The sequence below is a fragment of the Nomia melanderi genome, chromosome 1 (genome assembly GCF_051020985.1).
Source record: "Nomia melanderi isolate GNS246 chromosome 1, iyNomMela1, whole genome shotgun sequence".
Taxonomy (NCBI): Eukaryota; Metazoa; Arthropoda; class Insecta; order Hymenoptera; family Halictidae; genus Nomia; species Nomia melanderi.
Genome location: NC_134999.1, coordinates 790572 through 802541, shown reverse-complemented (window position 1 = coordinate 802541; position 11970 = coordinate 790572). Strand labels below are relative to the sequence as shown.

General features: G+C 31.7%; 2 protein-coding genes across 3 annotated transcripts; both read left to right on the top strand.

Moving 5' to 3' along the window:
- Nucleotides 1-50: 50 nt before the first annotated feature.
- Nucleotides 51-1936, top strand: nero (deoxyhypusine hydroxylase nero). 2 transcript variants are annotated; one of them, XM_031993322.2, is made up of 4 exons: nt 51-263; nt 647-889; nt 983-1303; nt 1377-1936. In XM_031993322.2, exons 1-4 carry the CDS (start codon nt 194-196, stop codon nt 1685-1687), a joined length of 945 nt encoding a protein of 314 aa, XP_031849182.1. In that variant the 5' UTR covers nt 51-193; the 3' UTR covers nt 1688-1936. The 2 variants fall into 2 exon arrangements, with proteins under 2 accessions (XP_031849182.1, XP_031849191.1); XM_031993331.2 differs by lacking the exon at nt 51-263 and having other exon boundaries at nt 299-889.
- A 147-nt stretch (nt 1937-2083) lies between these two features.
- Nucleotides 2084-5866, top strand: LOC143175152 (uncharacterized). Its single transcript, XM_076372713.1, has 3 exons — nt 2084-3564; nt 3662-3881; nt 3939-5866. The coding sequence occupies exons 1-3, from the start codon at nt 3395-3397 to the stop codon at nt 4155-4157; spliced, it is 609 nt and encodes a 202-aa protein (XP_076228828.1). The 5' UTR covers nt 2084-3394; the 3' UTR covers nt 4158-5866.
- Nucleotides 5867-11970: the final 6104 nt, after the last annotated feature.

Here is an 11970-nt window from a genome sequence, read left to right as displayed (position 1 = left end):
GGTTTTGATTACTCATGTCAAGGGTGTCTAAATCGCTGCTTGCGAGCACTCTAGTAACATTTCCCTCACGAAAAGTTACCCTTTCCATACTACGTACTTTTACCTATTACATTAAACACTACATAGAATTGTGCACATACTCAGACCCGAGTAGCTTCTACAGAAGTAGTGTTACTCTCTCTCACGTGTTACCATGGGGTTCTGCGGTAGTTGCGGAGGTTGTTGGAGGATGCTCGCCGATGAGGAATGGGGTAGTGGAAGGGGCAAGCGTTTGGTTGTTCTGCCTTCACTAGTAACTCTTTACATAGATATTGAAAGTTTTGAAATTGAAGTTTCACCTCTATAAAACTCTATTGTGATTTGTGTCAATGGTTACTCACGTTCCTGATCTCGAGTAATAAGCATGTGACTTAACCTATATAAAAATTTAACATTAATTATTTCCTTGTAGTAATATGCTGTTATGATGTGTCATGAAGTGATATAGTTGTTACAATTATTATAATATTAATTCTAATAATAATTTTAAAATTCAAGAAATTGTCATACTAATTATATTAATAAATATATTGTTTAAGATTAACAGAATTAACAATTAAAAAAGAAATTATGTTAGAAGTAAATGATAATCAAATTACTGCAATAGGTTGTATTTTGAATGATAAAAGTCGACCTTTGAAGGAAAGATTTCGTGCATTATTTACTTTAAAAAATGTTGGAGGTGCTAAAGCCATTGAACAAATCAGTGCTTGTTTTGAAGATGATTCTGCTTTACTAAAACATGAACTTGCATATTGTCTTGGTCAAATGCAAGATCCTCTTGCTATACCAATTCTTATAAATGTGTTGAAAGATGTTACACAAGAACCAATGGTTCGTCATGAAGCAGGTATATTATATTTATTTTTATTTTTGTTTTTATGTTACAATTTTATACTTTCAACCTATTTAATATTGAAATATTTTTATTTAATCATTATAGGTGAAGCTTTAGGTGCAATTGGAGATCCCAGTGTCATACCCATCTTAGAAGAATACAGCAAAGACTGTGTACCAGAAGTAGCAGAAACTTGTCAGTTGGCAGTATGCCGATTGCAATGGTTACAGTCAAGTAATATTTCAACAAATTCTAAAAAGAGTCCTTATATGTCAGTGGATCCAGCTCCTCCAATAGAGATTTGTGATGTCGATGTATTAAAAGATATTCTTCTTAATGAAAATCTTCTTTTATTTGAAAGATATCGGGCTATGTTTTCATTAAGAAATATATGCACACCGGAAAGTATTCTTGCTCTAAGTGAAGGTAAGAATAATTTCTGATTTTCTTAATTATGAATAATTATTGCATTGAAAGTTTTTGTATCTTCTATTAATAGGTTTAAAAACTGGTAGTGCTTTGTTCAAACATGAGATAGCCTTTGTTCTTGGACAATTACAGGAGGAAATTACTATACCTTATTTGCAAGCTTCCTTAGAAAATGTTAATGAAAATGAAATGGTGCGGCATGAATGTGCTGAAGCATTAGGCTCAATTGCAACTCCAATTTGCTTTAATATTTTAAATAAATATTTGAATGATAGCAAGAGGGTTGTCCGTGAAAGTTGTATAATTGCATTAGACATGTGCGAATATGAAAATAGTTCTGAATTTCAGTATGCAGATACATTGGGAAAAGTTACTGCTTAAATGTGTATTTTTATATGTTTAGGAAATAAGTGAAAAATCTGTATGATGAGTGCTTTGAATGTGAAATGAAACAAATGTTATAGTATCTATTACAAATAATATGCAGTGATTTACACTAATATTTGGACATTGTATTGTCTACAAAATTATTATTGTATATGTTTACTTATTGCAACATTAATATATTGTTTTTTTTTATTATATAGAAACACTCTTGATTAATGAAAATATATATTTTATGCATTTATATATACTGTTTTTTTAACAACAGGCAATAAATTAATATGTAAAAGTATTTGAACACTTTAAAGAATAACTGTTTCGTGTAAAATATATACAATATACTGATATGGTACTATTATCAGTATTGTAAACTATTATATTTTTATTAAAAATATTGTATAACAATTACTTTCTGTACCTACTGTATACAGGAGGTCTCATTTTAGTCTATAAATGCAATTATTTTCAGAACTGTTCGTTATTTAAGAAATACTTGAAATCTAATTATTTTTATTTTGATGGGTTTTGGATGTAGATAAATTAACATTTTTATCGATTGATGCAAGAAGATTACAGGATTATGTTTGAAAAAAACAATAATGACCTCCATATTTCTTACTCATGTCCATGTAGAGACATAATATTTAAGTGTATCAAATTACTTCAATAATCGCATTTATAGAAAAAAAGGGGACACCCTGTATATAACTTCTATTAATAACATACTGTGAACGTTTGTAGTATATTAGAAGTAATTTTTCTCAAATAGACATGTAAAAAGTCTTCTATTTTTTCGTTATTATGGGTACTTTAGCTTTCACCTTACTCTTATGAGGTTTTTCAAAATATTGCAGTATAGTAAACCCCATAAATTCTTTATATTTTATACAATTTAAGTGTGACAATTGTGGCAAAGGATGTATATTTTTTAGATAGTTTATAATATTATATTTTATCAATTCCTGTTCATTTTTTAAATCAGTGTCCTGGTAAAAATTAAAAATATCATACTTATATATTTTGTTGAATTTTTTCTTAAATGAACAAACATTTGATTTGATCTACAATCTAATCCATAAACATTAATGAGCCTACTCTACTCTTACTGTTGTAATATGTTTTAAATCTGCCATTCGACTTTCAATCTAAGTATTTACTTTATGGTTCCGTAGTTACACTATTTGTAACTGTTGAATCCTGAACGGTTAATACGTTCACTATCTTGTGCATTATATATAAGGTCACGATTTATGCTTAATTAATACCGTTGATTTATGCCATATTCACTTATAAACATAAACGACACGCGTGGCCGAAGAAATATACATATATATATATATATATACATACATACATACATACCTACTGTGAAATATACATTGTATGCCCAATTGCTTTGCCCGATATGTATGGATGAACCGCTTCCAAAGCGTAAACAGTGAACCTGTTAAATTTATTTTCATCTGTGAATATGAGGTTACTTTATTATATTTATTCCATAGAAATTAAAGTTTTTGATAAATATTTGTCACTTCTCTTTTTCGTGGTTATATGAAGAGATCGTCTTTGTACAAGCTTTGTTATTATTTTCATAAACTCTTTAACACGTAACATCCGAATATTAAAGCGAATGTCTTCTTTTATTGCTTGTACTTTAATCTGATTTTCATTTGTATAATTATTACATGTGTCAAAATATCCTACATGAAAGTGAAAGAAATGGGAAACGTAAATAAAATATTCAAATTAACAAAAATTAAAAAAGATTGCAACAAAATTTCTGAGATTAAGTGCAAAGATTTTGAAATAATAAAGACAATTTGGCAAATTATAGAAAAGGATACCGTATATTACGGATTCGCGACTTGTACAATGTAATTATTTTCTATTTTATTGTTCTTACTTAAAGCATTGGGTTGCATAAATTCAATTACATATATGTTAATATTATTGATATTCATTAATTTGCAGACTTTTTAGAAATCATCCTCAATATGCAAAATATTTTGAAGACGAAATGATACCAGAATTTGTACGTGAAGCTAAAGTTAAAAAAAAGTTTACTGTTATTTATGACATTATATCTACTCTATTTGTAAATTATCAAGATAAACCTATTCAGAGAAACTATCTTCTTGGTTATATTGCGATGGTCCATAAAGATATGGGGTTAACATTACAAGATTTCGAAGTTCGTATAGTGTATAAATAGTCGATATATTTTATGTAAATTAAATGTTATTTACAGAATTTTATATCGAGTATTCTAGAAACCTTATGCATAGAATTACCGACTGTGATGACCAATGAGTATGTCTTAATACAAATGAAATATTTTAACATACTAGTCGAAACAATTTTAGCTCTCATGAACCAACAAAAAGCAAAACTAGATGAAGTAACACGTTCAAATGATAGGACGAATAGAGTACGTATTTTGGAGAGATATAATATTGAAAATTCATGATAATGGATGTTAAAGTATTGGGTACCGAAAAAAGTTTATGCGGTTGTTTTGTGAATTAAAATTAAGTTTATTATAATTGATTAGATTATATATAATAGAACGCGGTATTTAAATTTGGTTATTATTGACTTGGTAGTACGATTTGTTTGAGGTTTTTACGGCCAGAAATATTATGAGAAGTGTTCAAAGTTTCCGGAAGTAAGCCGTGTCCATTACGAATTGTTTCCCGACGTTTTACTAGCATTGTAGTTGGCACCATCAGAGGATTTGAGGACTCACAGATATTGGTTAGCCAGAATCAGTGCTTCCCAGTTAAGCATACCTTGCTTCGAGTTATGGACGGATGATCACAAATCCGGTGTTTTTAATTGGTCAGCTGATCAATTAAAAACTGATCAATTAAAGATTTTGTAGTATTTATAAGACGAGAAATCAAAGATGGCGAACGAGGAGTTAAAGAATTTGTGTTCTCGTTTTTTTTCATACAGACTTGAAAATACAACAAAAATGCAATAAAGTGAAATATAAAATTATTATATTAATGAAATATACAAAGTACTTGATAATACGATGCACAAAAGCAATAGTACAAATATTGCGATTTTGGCTTCATTTTTAAGTTATTAATTACGAAATTTCATTAATAGTAGCGTGCTAATCTTTGACTCTACATCCTGAATAATTTGTACATAGTGAATCCGTCATTATTGGCGGTTCGTCATAGTTCATCAAAATGTTGAATTGTTAATACTTTGAAACGAAACTGAAATTGTAATTCGTTTACTTTCGATTTTCATTTTATCGTCACTCTTCAGTTTTCTCTTATCAAACATCTCGTATAAGTTTATAAAATATTGGAGCTAAACTATAAAAATAAATAGTGATTATATTGTTAAATTAAATTATATTATTTTGTGAAAGATTAGGTTAGTCGATCTTTATGCTATGAATCCGTACAAAGCTTTTTTGATATTTAATAATTAATATTGATATTGTTTAAAAATGCTATAATTTTGATTTAAAAAGTGAAGAAGATAGCAGAGAAAATTTATTTAACTTACAGCTGTTATAGGTGTAAAAATAGTTTATATAAAAACATTTGTTTAAAGATAAGATTCACACATACGTCCATATGTTGGGGTAGGGTGAGGCTAATAGTCCTGTTTTAGTGTAAATTTATGTAAAATTTAATAATTATGATCCAGAGATGGCTTTCTTTATAGTACATAAACCACAACTATCAGAGTTTTACTTTTACATTATTTTTTTGATTGATGGGACAACGTAGTAGTACTTAACATTAACAAAGGTTTATTGAAGTAAATAATAAATAAAAGCAGGTGTGCATCTGCCGATGCTCGCTGAAGATTCCTTTATACTGGAAGATTCCTTATACTACATTTATACTGCTTATATTCATTATACTGTCCTCTCGTTGAACTCGCACGCACTTTTACAGTAATCCCCAATTACTCTTTCTTTCTCTTCACAACATCCCTTCTTACTTGCATCCTGTCCCTTGCATCCATAGCTAACATTCTCGGAGTCATGTATACACTTTGCAGTCATACTTTCCCTAAACATACCGGCGCCACCCCGTCGCACTACAACACCAGCCACATGCCCAAACAGGAAAGCCCTTACAATACATTTCGACCGATCGACAGGCTTTCATGACGGCGGTTGGGCATCGCTTTTGCCGCAGCGCGTTTCCCATTCGTGCATATATAGGATAAAACTGGCTCTTTATGTACTAATACGAAATAAATTAAGTAAGAAATTCTTCTAATTCACAGATATTTATTAAATAAATCCTTTTTTTATATTCACAACTTATTTTCTATCACTTATTTTTTAGTTACGAAGGAACGATGAACCTCTATGCAGGGTAACAAGTTCTAATAAGAATATCACTCAAGAATAAATCAAAATATATACAGGGTGGAACGAAATATTTCGTTCTTACTGTTACAACGTGATTCCACACCTTCGGTTTAACCCCTTGGCCATAAGCGAAAACCACGAGTCTGACTCGTGATAAATACCTTCAATTCCGACCTTCTTGTTTACTATGGCTCTCGCGATCGGCAGATAGCGTGTAGGCCAAAGGGTTAATGGATATTAAAGTAAAGTAACTGTCGCAGAATTCCCTTTGACCTTGAAGGAAAGAGTTACAATTTTTTATTAAGCCATCATATTCTACTCATTGCGAAGGCAAATAGGTCCATAGGAACCACAGGTTAAAAATGAATAGTTTTCTTGTAAATCGTTATTGAATTTCGCGTAAAGGAAGTAATGGAACGCGATATCGATTGTCCTGTTCTGGCCCTGTTCCTTCCTTTGAAAAAATGTGATCTATATTGTTTATCGATCGGGCTGCTGCCATGCGGTTGCCCAGTTAAGAACGATCATTCTATCTACATGCTACATAAGTAGCCACCTTGACTAATCGATATTCGTGTACCAGAAAAGCACAATTGATATCGCGTTCCTTTACTTCCTTTCCGCGAAATTCAATAGCGATTTACAAGAAAACCATTCATTTGTAACTCATGGCTTCTTTGAGACTATTTGCTTCTGCGATGACTAGAATAGGATGACGTAATAAAAAATATTAAACCTTTTTTGCAAGGTCAAAGGGAATGTTGTGACAGCTTCTTTATCTCAGTCTCCATAAAACCGAAGGTGTAGAATCATGCTGTAACAGTAAAGACCAAACATAATAATTTGCTAAGAATAAGAAAAAAATATGCGACGTATTGTTTCTTTTACTTTTGTACACAAATAAGCACAAAATTGTTGTTTAAATCGTAAAAATACTTCGAATCGAATAACAACGCTTCCAATTTTTTCTAATACCTTTTGTTGGCTGAATTGTGTGATGCAGTGCTCAATCCAGTGATAAATAAATAATGATTTTCAATTCGGAACTTTTTATCCGTGGAACTTTTAGCCTCACTCTATCCTACGCGTTGACAGAAAAAAAAAAACACCCGCAAGGAATGCGAGTCTAATTGGTCAAAATGGAAAATGGCATGCGTATTTCCTTACGTATTTTCAAAACTGATGTGCTATTCGTCAATGCAGTTACACAGTAATCAATTAATACCGTAAACAGTACACACAGCAAAAAATCTCTTGTGCCCCTATGTCGTCCTGGGTGTCCATTTCCCATCAACGCACGGTACATGTAGATACCGTATGTTTGCGACAAACAGCTAGCGGAAGTACACAAAAATATTCTCTTTCCAATTGATATAATCTCAGTTCCGTAGGAAAGTTTTTTCAACATTTCACCGTTAGTATAGTTAACTTTATTGCTAGACAAAGACGCTACTATCACTGTCGTGTACCTAGAAAAATATATAAAATACCCGTACTCATCAATACTGTGATCACCAGGACAATAAAAAAAAAGATTTCATTTAATCTGGACCAAACCTGATGACATCCTGATCAGCTTTGACTTTTAATTATTATTCACCAACGATCCAAGACAGTATCCACATCTTCAAAAATAAAATGCCGGATAATCCTATTCCTCTTATTCAACACTACCTCACATCAACATAGCTATTTCGTATATTCCAGAAAGACTACTACAAAAGAACCCCGGAAATAATAATAAGCTATGCAACACCTCAAAGAGCGAATTTTCCAGGAGGATTCTGTAAAATCTGCCAAATGGTTCTGATATGGATACGTAGATAATACCTTCATGATAAGGACCCACGGAATTCAAAACTTACCCAGTTTCTTCGATTTCCTAAACTGCCTGCATCCAAACATTCAATTTAGGTACTATAAAAACCAAAGTTAATGAAGGGTTACTTTTCCTAGACGTATTAGTATTTGAAAAACTAGATGAAATACTGTGATACCAAGTTTACAAAAAATCCACTCAGACAGACTGATATTTTCATGCACATTCTGTACAAAAGGACACGGTCATTACAACCCTTGTCTACTTGGCCCCTAATATCTGTGAGCAAGACAAACATAAAGCTGAATTTAACCATATAAAATGTATTTACAGTAGGATTTAACGATTTATTTAACGGATTCTCCATGAATAAGACCGTATACGCGATGAACTCTTTCGGTACCACTGTAGGTATTTCTGCTAATAGAGAACACCTGATTTTCTCGAAAAATGAGTGTTACGAAGAAATATTTAAAACAGAAATTATAAGGTATTAAATGCCATATACCTATTATATTGTTATTTGTTTGTTAAAATTCATTAGATTTTAAATATCGTTAAAATTTTTAAACGGAATCTTGGACTTTCTGCTGTACGCTTCTGTAGCTGACGGTTAGGCGTTTTCAAAACATTGTAAATTTGTTACTTTTGTATAAACCGTTCTCGAGATCTAACGTTAATGCTGACGTCACGTCAACTTAGATACTCATATCTTGATAACAATTTATACAAAAATAATAAAGCAGTGTTTTGAAAAGCCTAAATTAGATGTTCTAATGAATAATAATAAATTAGTTAGCCTCTAATATGTTGTATACAACCTTATAAAATTGTTTCAGAAAAAAGTTATTTGATATTAAGCGGTAATTGAAATATAACATTAAATATTAAATATTAACACTTTGTATATATCTATTCCTACCATAAAGTTTTATTCTATTATCTATTCCGTCTATTCTTAATATAAGGTTAAACGAATAAAAGAAAATACAACATGTCAAATAAAATTTTAAACAGTATGGTTAGTATTAAAATATTCTCCAATAAAGTGTGATAGAATTTATGTACATGAAAAACACATGCAGCATTTGTTTACTTGATGCGCGAGTTTATTATGCTTATATCGTAAGAAATGTTTACAAGAATATTTCGGTAAATATCAGTTTTTGATCATATATTACATATATTACAAAGTATAAAGTTAAAACTCAAGGTCACCTTCACTTCTTAATAAAAAAGTAAAATATCAAAAAGCTGATTATTACATTTTATACATATAATTAATATCAAATAACCTTTGCTTAAAATATTTTTTTAAAAATCATTCTTATTGTGTGTTATAGAGACAAAAGAGAAAACATAATTTTATAATTCTCTAACAATTTAGGAATGAGAAAGTTAAGAGGTTACAAAAACCGAAAGTGTTATCTTCAGTCATAACTGCAAATGAAATGACCAACGATAACTAACGAGTTTTGAATTGGAAACACTACAGATCTAATTTCCAAGATATTAAAACAGGATCGTATCAAAATAGTCATTAAGACTAGTACAATACATTCTGATGTCCCCCAGCGATCTCTAAGCGTAACCTTTTAACACTGGTATATACAATACAATGCTCATATAGAAAAGTCTACATGAGAAACTGAGAGGAATGTGAGCACACATCTCGAAATACAGAGATACCCAATCCAAGCTAAAGTAAAATATATATATATATATATATATATATATATACACTGCCGCTCAAAAGTATCCGGACACTTGCGAAATATGTATTAACGTTGCATAAATTTTATGTTAGTGCCTAAAATAGTGACTAAAACCGTTTTTTTATAAAATTTCTAATTTCTTATTAAATATCTAACGTTTTAAATTAAAAATTACGTCTGTGGAACTTACCAATACTACACTAAAATTAAATACGAGATTCATCAACTTATCCACCGCGGTTAGATATTACCGCTTGCACTAATCTTGGCAATCTTTCTACCAGTTTCTTCATTGTTTCTGTGGAAATCTCTTTCCACGTTTCTTGCAAACACTTCCATAAGTCCTTTTGCGATGTTGGGCACTTTTCACGCACTTTTCTGTCCAATTCATCCCATAATTTTTCAATGGGGTTGAGGTCCGGGGATTGTGGTGGCCATTGCATAATTTTTAGTAGTTTTTCTTTCTCTAATGTCTCTAAATAGTTTTTACACAATTTAGCTGTGTGTTTAGGATCATTGTCCTGCATAAATATAAAATTTGATCCTATTAACCTACTACCGGAGGGCACAGCGTGTTCAATTAAAATGTTTAAATATTGTTCCTTGCGTAATATGCCGTCTATTTTGACTATATCACCCGCCATATTTTTGCCAAAACAACCCCACACAATAATCGAACTACCCCCATGCTTCACCGTTGGCACTACACAATCGTCTAAGAGTTTTTCGTTGGGTTTTCTGCGAACGAACTGACGTCTTTTGCTGCCAAAAACTTCGAACTTGGACTCATCCGTCCATAACACGTTTTCCCAATTTGAGATTGTCCAATCTTTGTGTTCTTTTGCCCAATTGTATCGTTTTCTCTTAATTATTGGTCTTAAAAGTGGTTTTTTAACAGCCACACATCCACGGAGACCAACATTCACTAGCCGCCGTTTGACCGTCGCCACGCTGATGGGATCTTGCCTTGTCCTATTAACTTCCGCAGTGATTTCTGATGCAGTAAGACGTCTGTTACGTTTACTTATGGTTTCGATAAATCGGTCTTCGGATTTTGTAGTTTTTGCTGGTCGTCCTGTTCTTTTTTTTGACGAGCAATCTTTACTTGTTGCATACTTTTTAATAGTGTCATGTACTGTTGACTTCGCAATTTTCTGACGCAGTGCAATTTCTCTAACTGTATATCCTTCTTCTGCAAGTGTAAGGATACTGGCACGTTTCTGTATCGATAATTCTCGTTTCGAATTCATATCTTCATGGAAAAGAAGCTACAGACGAACTAAAGCGAAGCTGGCGAGTGCATAGCGTTACCTCCATTCTTACCTCTATCGAGAGAACATAAACATATCATCAACAGTTTACAGACACTTAATACGTATTGAAGAACTCTATGAACTCGTTCTGCGCCATAGAGATCAAAGAAAGTGGAACTTGAGTACCTTTTAAGCGTCGAGATCGTTCCATTAGATTTTGTATTTCTGTGCAGGAATTTTATTTCTGCATACTCATTATATAATTTGTACATAAAAATTAATTCTACTATGCTATGATACCTCAAAAAGGTTACAATAATAATTACAATTGATATAACCATTCTAAATACCTTTCGTACAAAGTTAAACTATGTTTTATAGAACAAAAGCAAGTGTCCGGATACTTTTGAGCGGTAGTGTATATCTGTCATCGATCTGTCATCGTGTATGGATTATCATGTTATTATGGGACGTAAGATTTTGTCCGATGAGCCCAAGATTGTGATCTGATGCAAGGAATATTTTCCTCGCAAGCATACTGAGGGAGTCTTTAAATCCTATCTGGAACAACGTTCTACCAAATGATTTTTTCAATCATCCAGCTAACCCGGAACATGAGCACGGATACTTCATATAAAATGCATCCCCATATGCACACCACTATCAGTGTATTTTTGATGTCCGATGAAGCCAATTGCAATTATAACGAAACGTTGGGAAAACTTTTATATTGAACACGACTGACTCCTGAAAGTCTCAAATAACTATGGATATATCTGTGTTATTATTGATCATTTTCAGTTTGACATTATAGCACTACATTCTTAACGCTTAATCTGTAAATAGATTGCGCGCGCGTCGTTTGTATAACGCGGGCGATGCATTTTGCATTTCGATGAAACTTAATAATAGTATTTCGCTAAAAGATATTTATAACACCTTCAACCTACATTGGATGATTTTAATGATTCTTTTGAAAAATCACAATTTATTTTTAAGCGCGGGTACTTGAAATTGGAATATTTCATTATCCACTGATTAAGTGGATTCAAGTATTCAATTGATTTACTTTCTTCATTACCTTCTGTGTCTTTGAACAGTATAAAGTTGTTGATGCTTTACGTTTTTATGCAAAATAAATG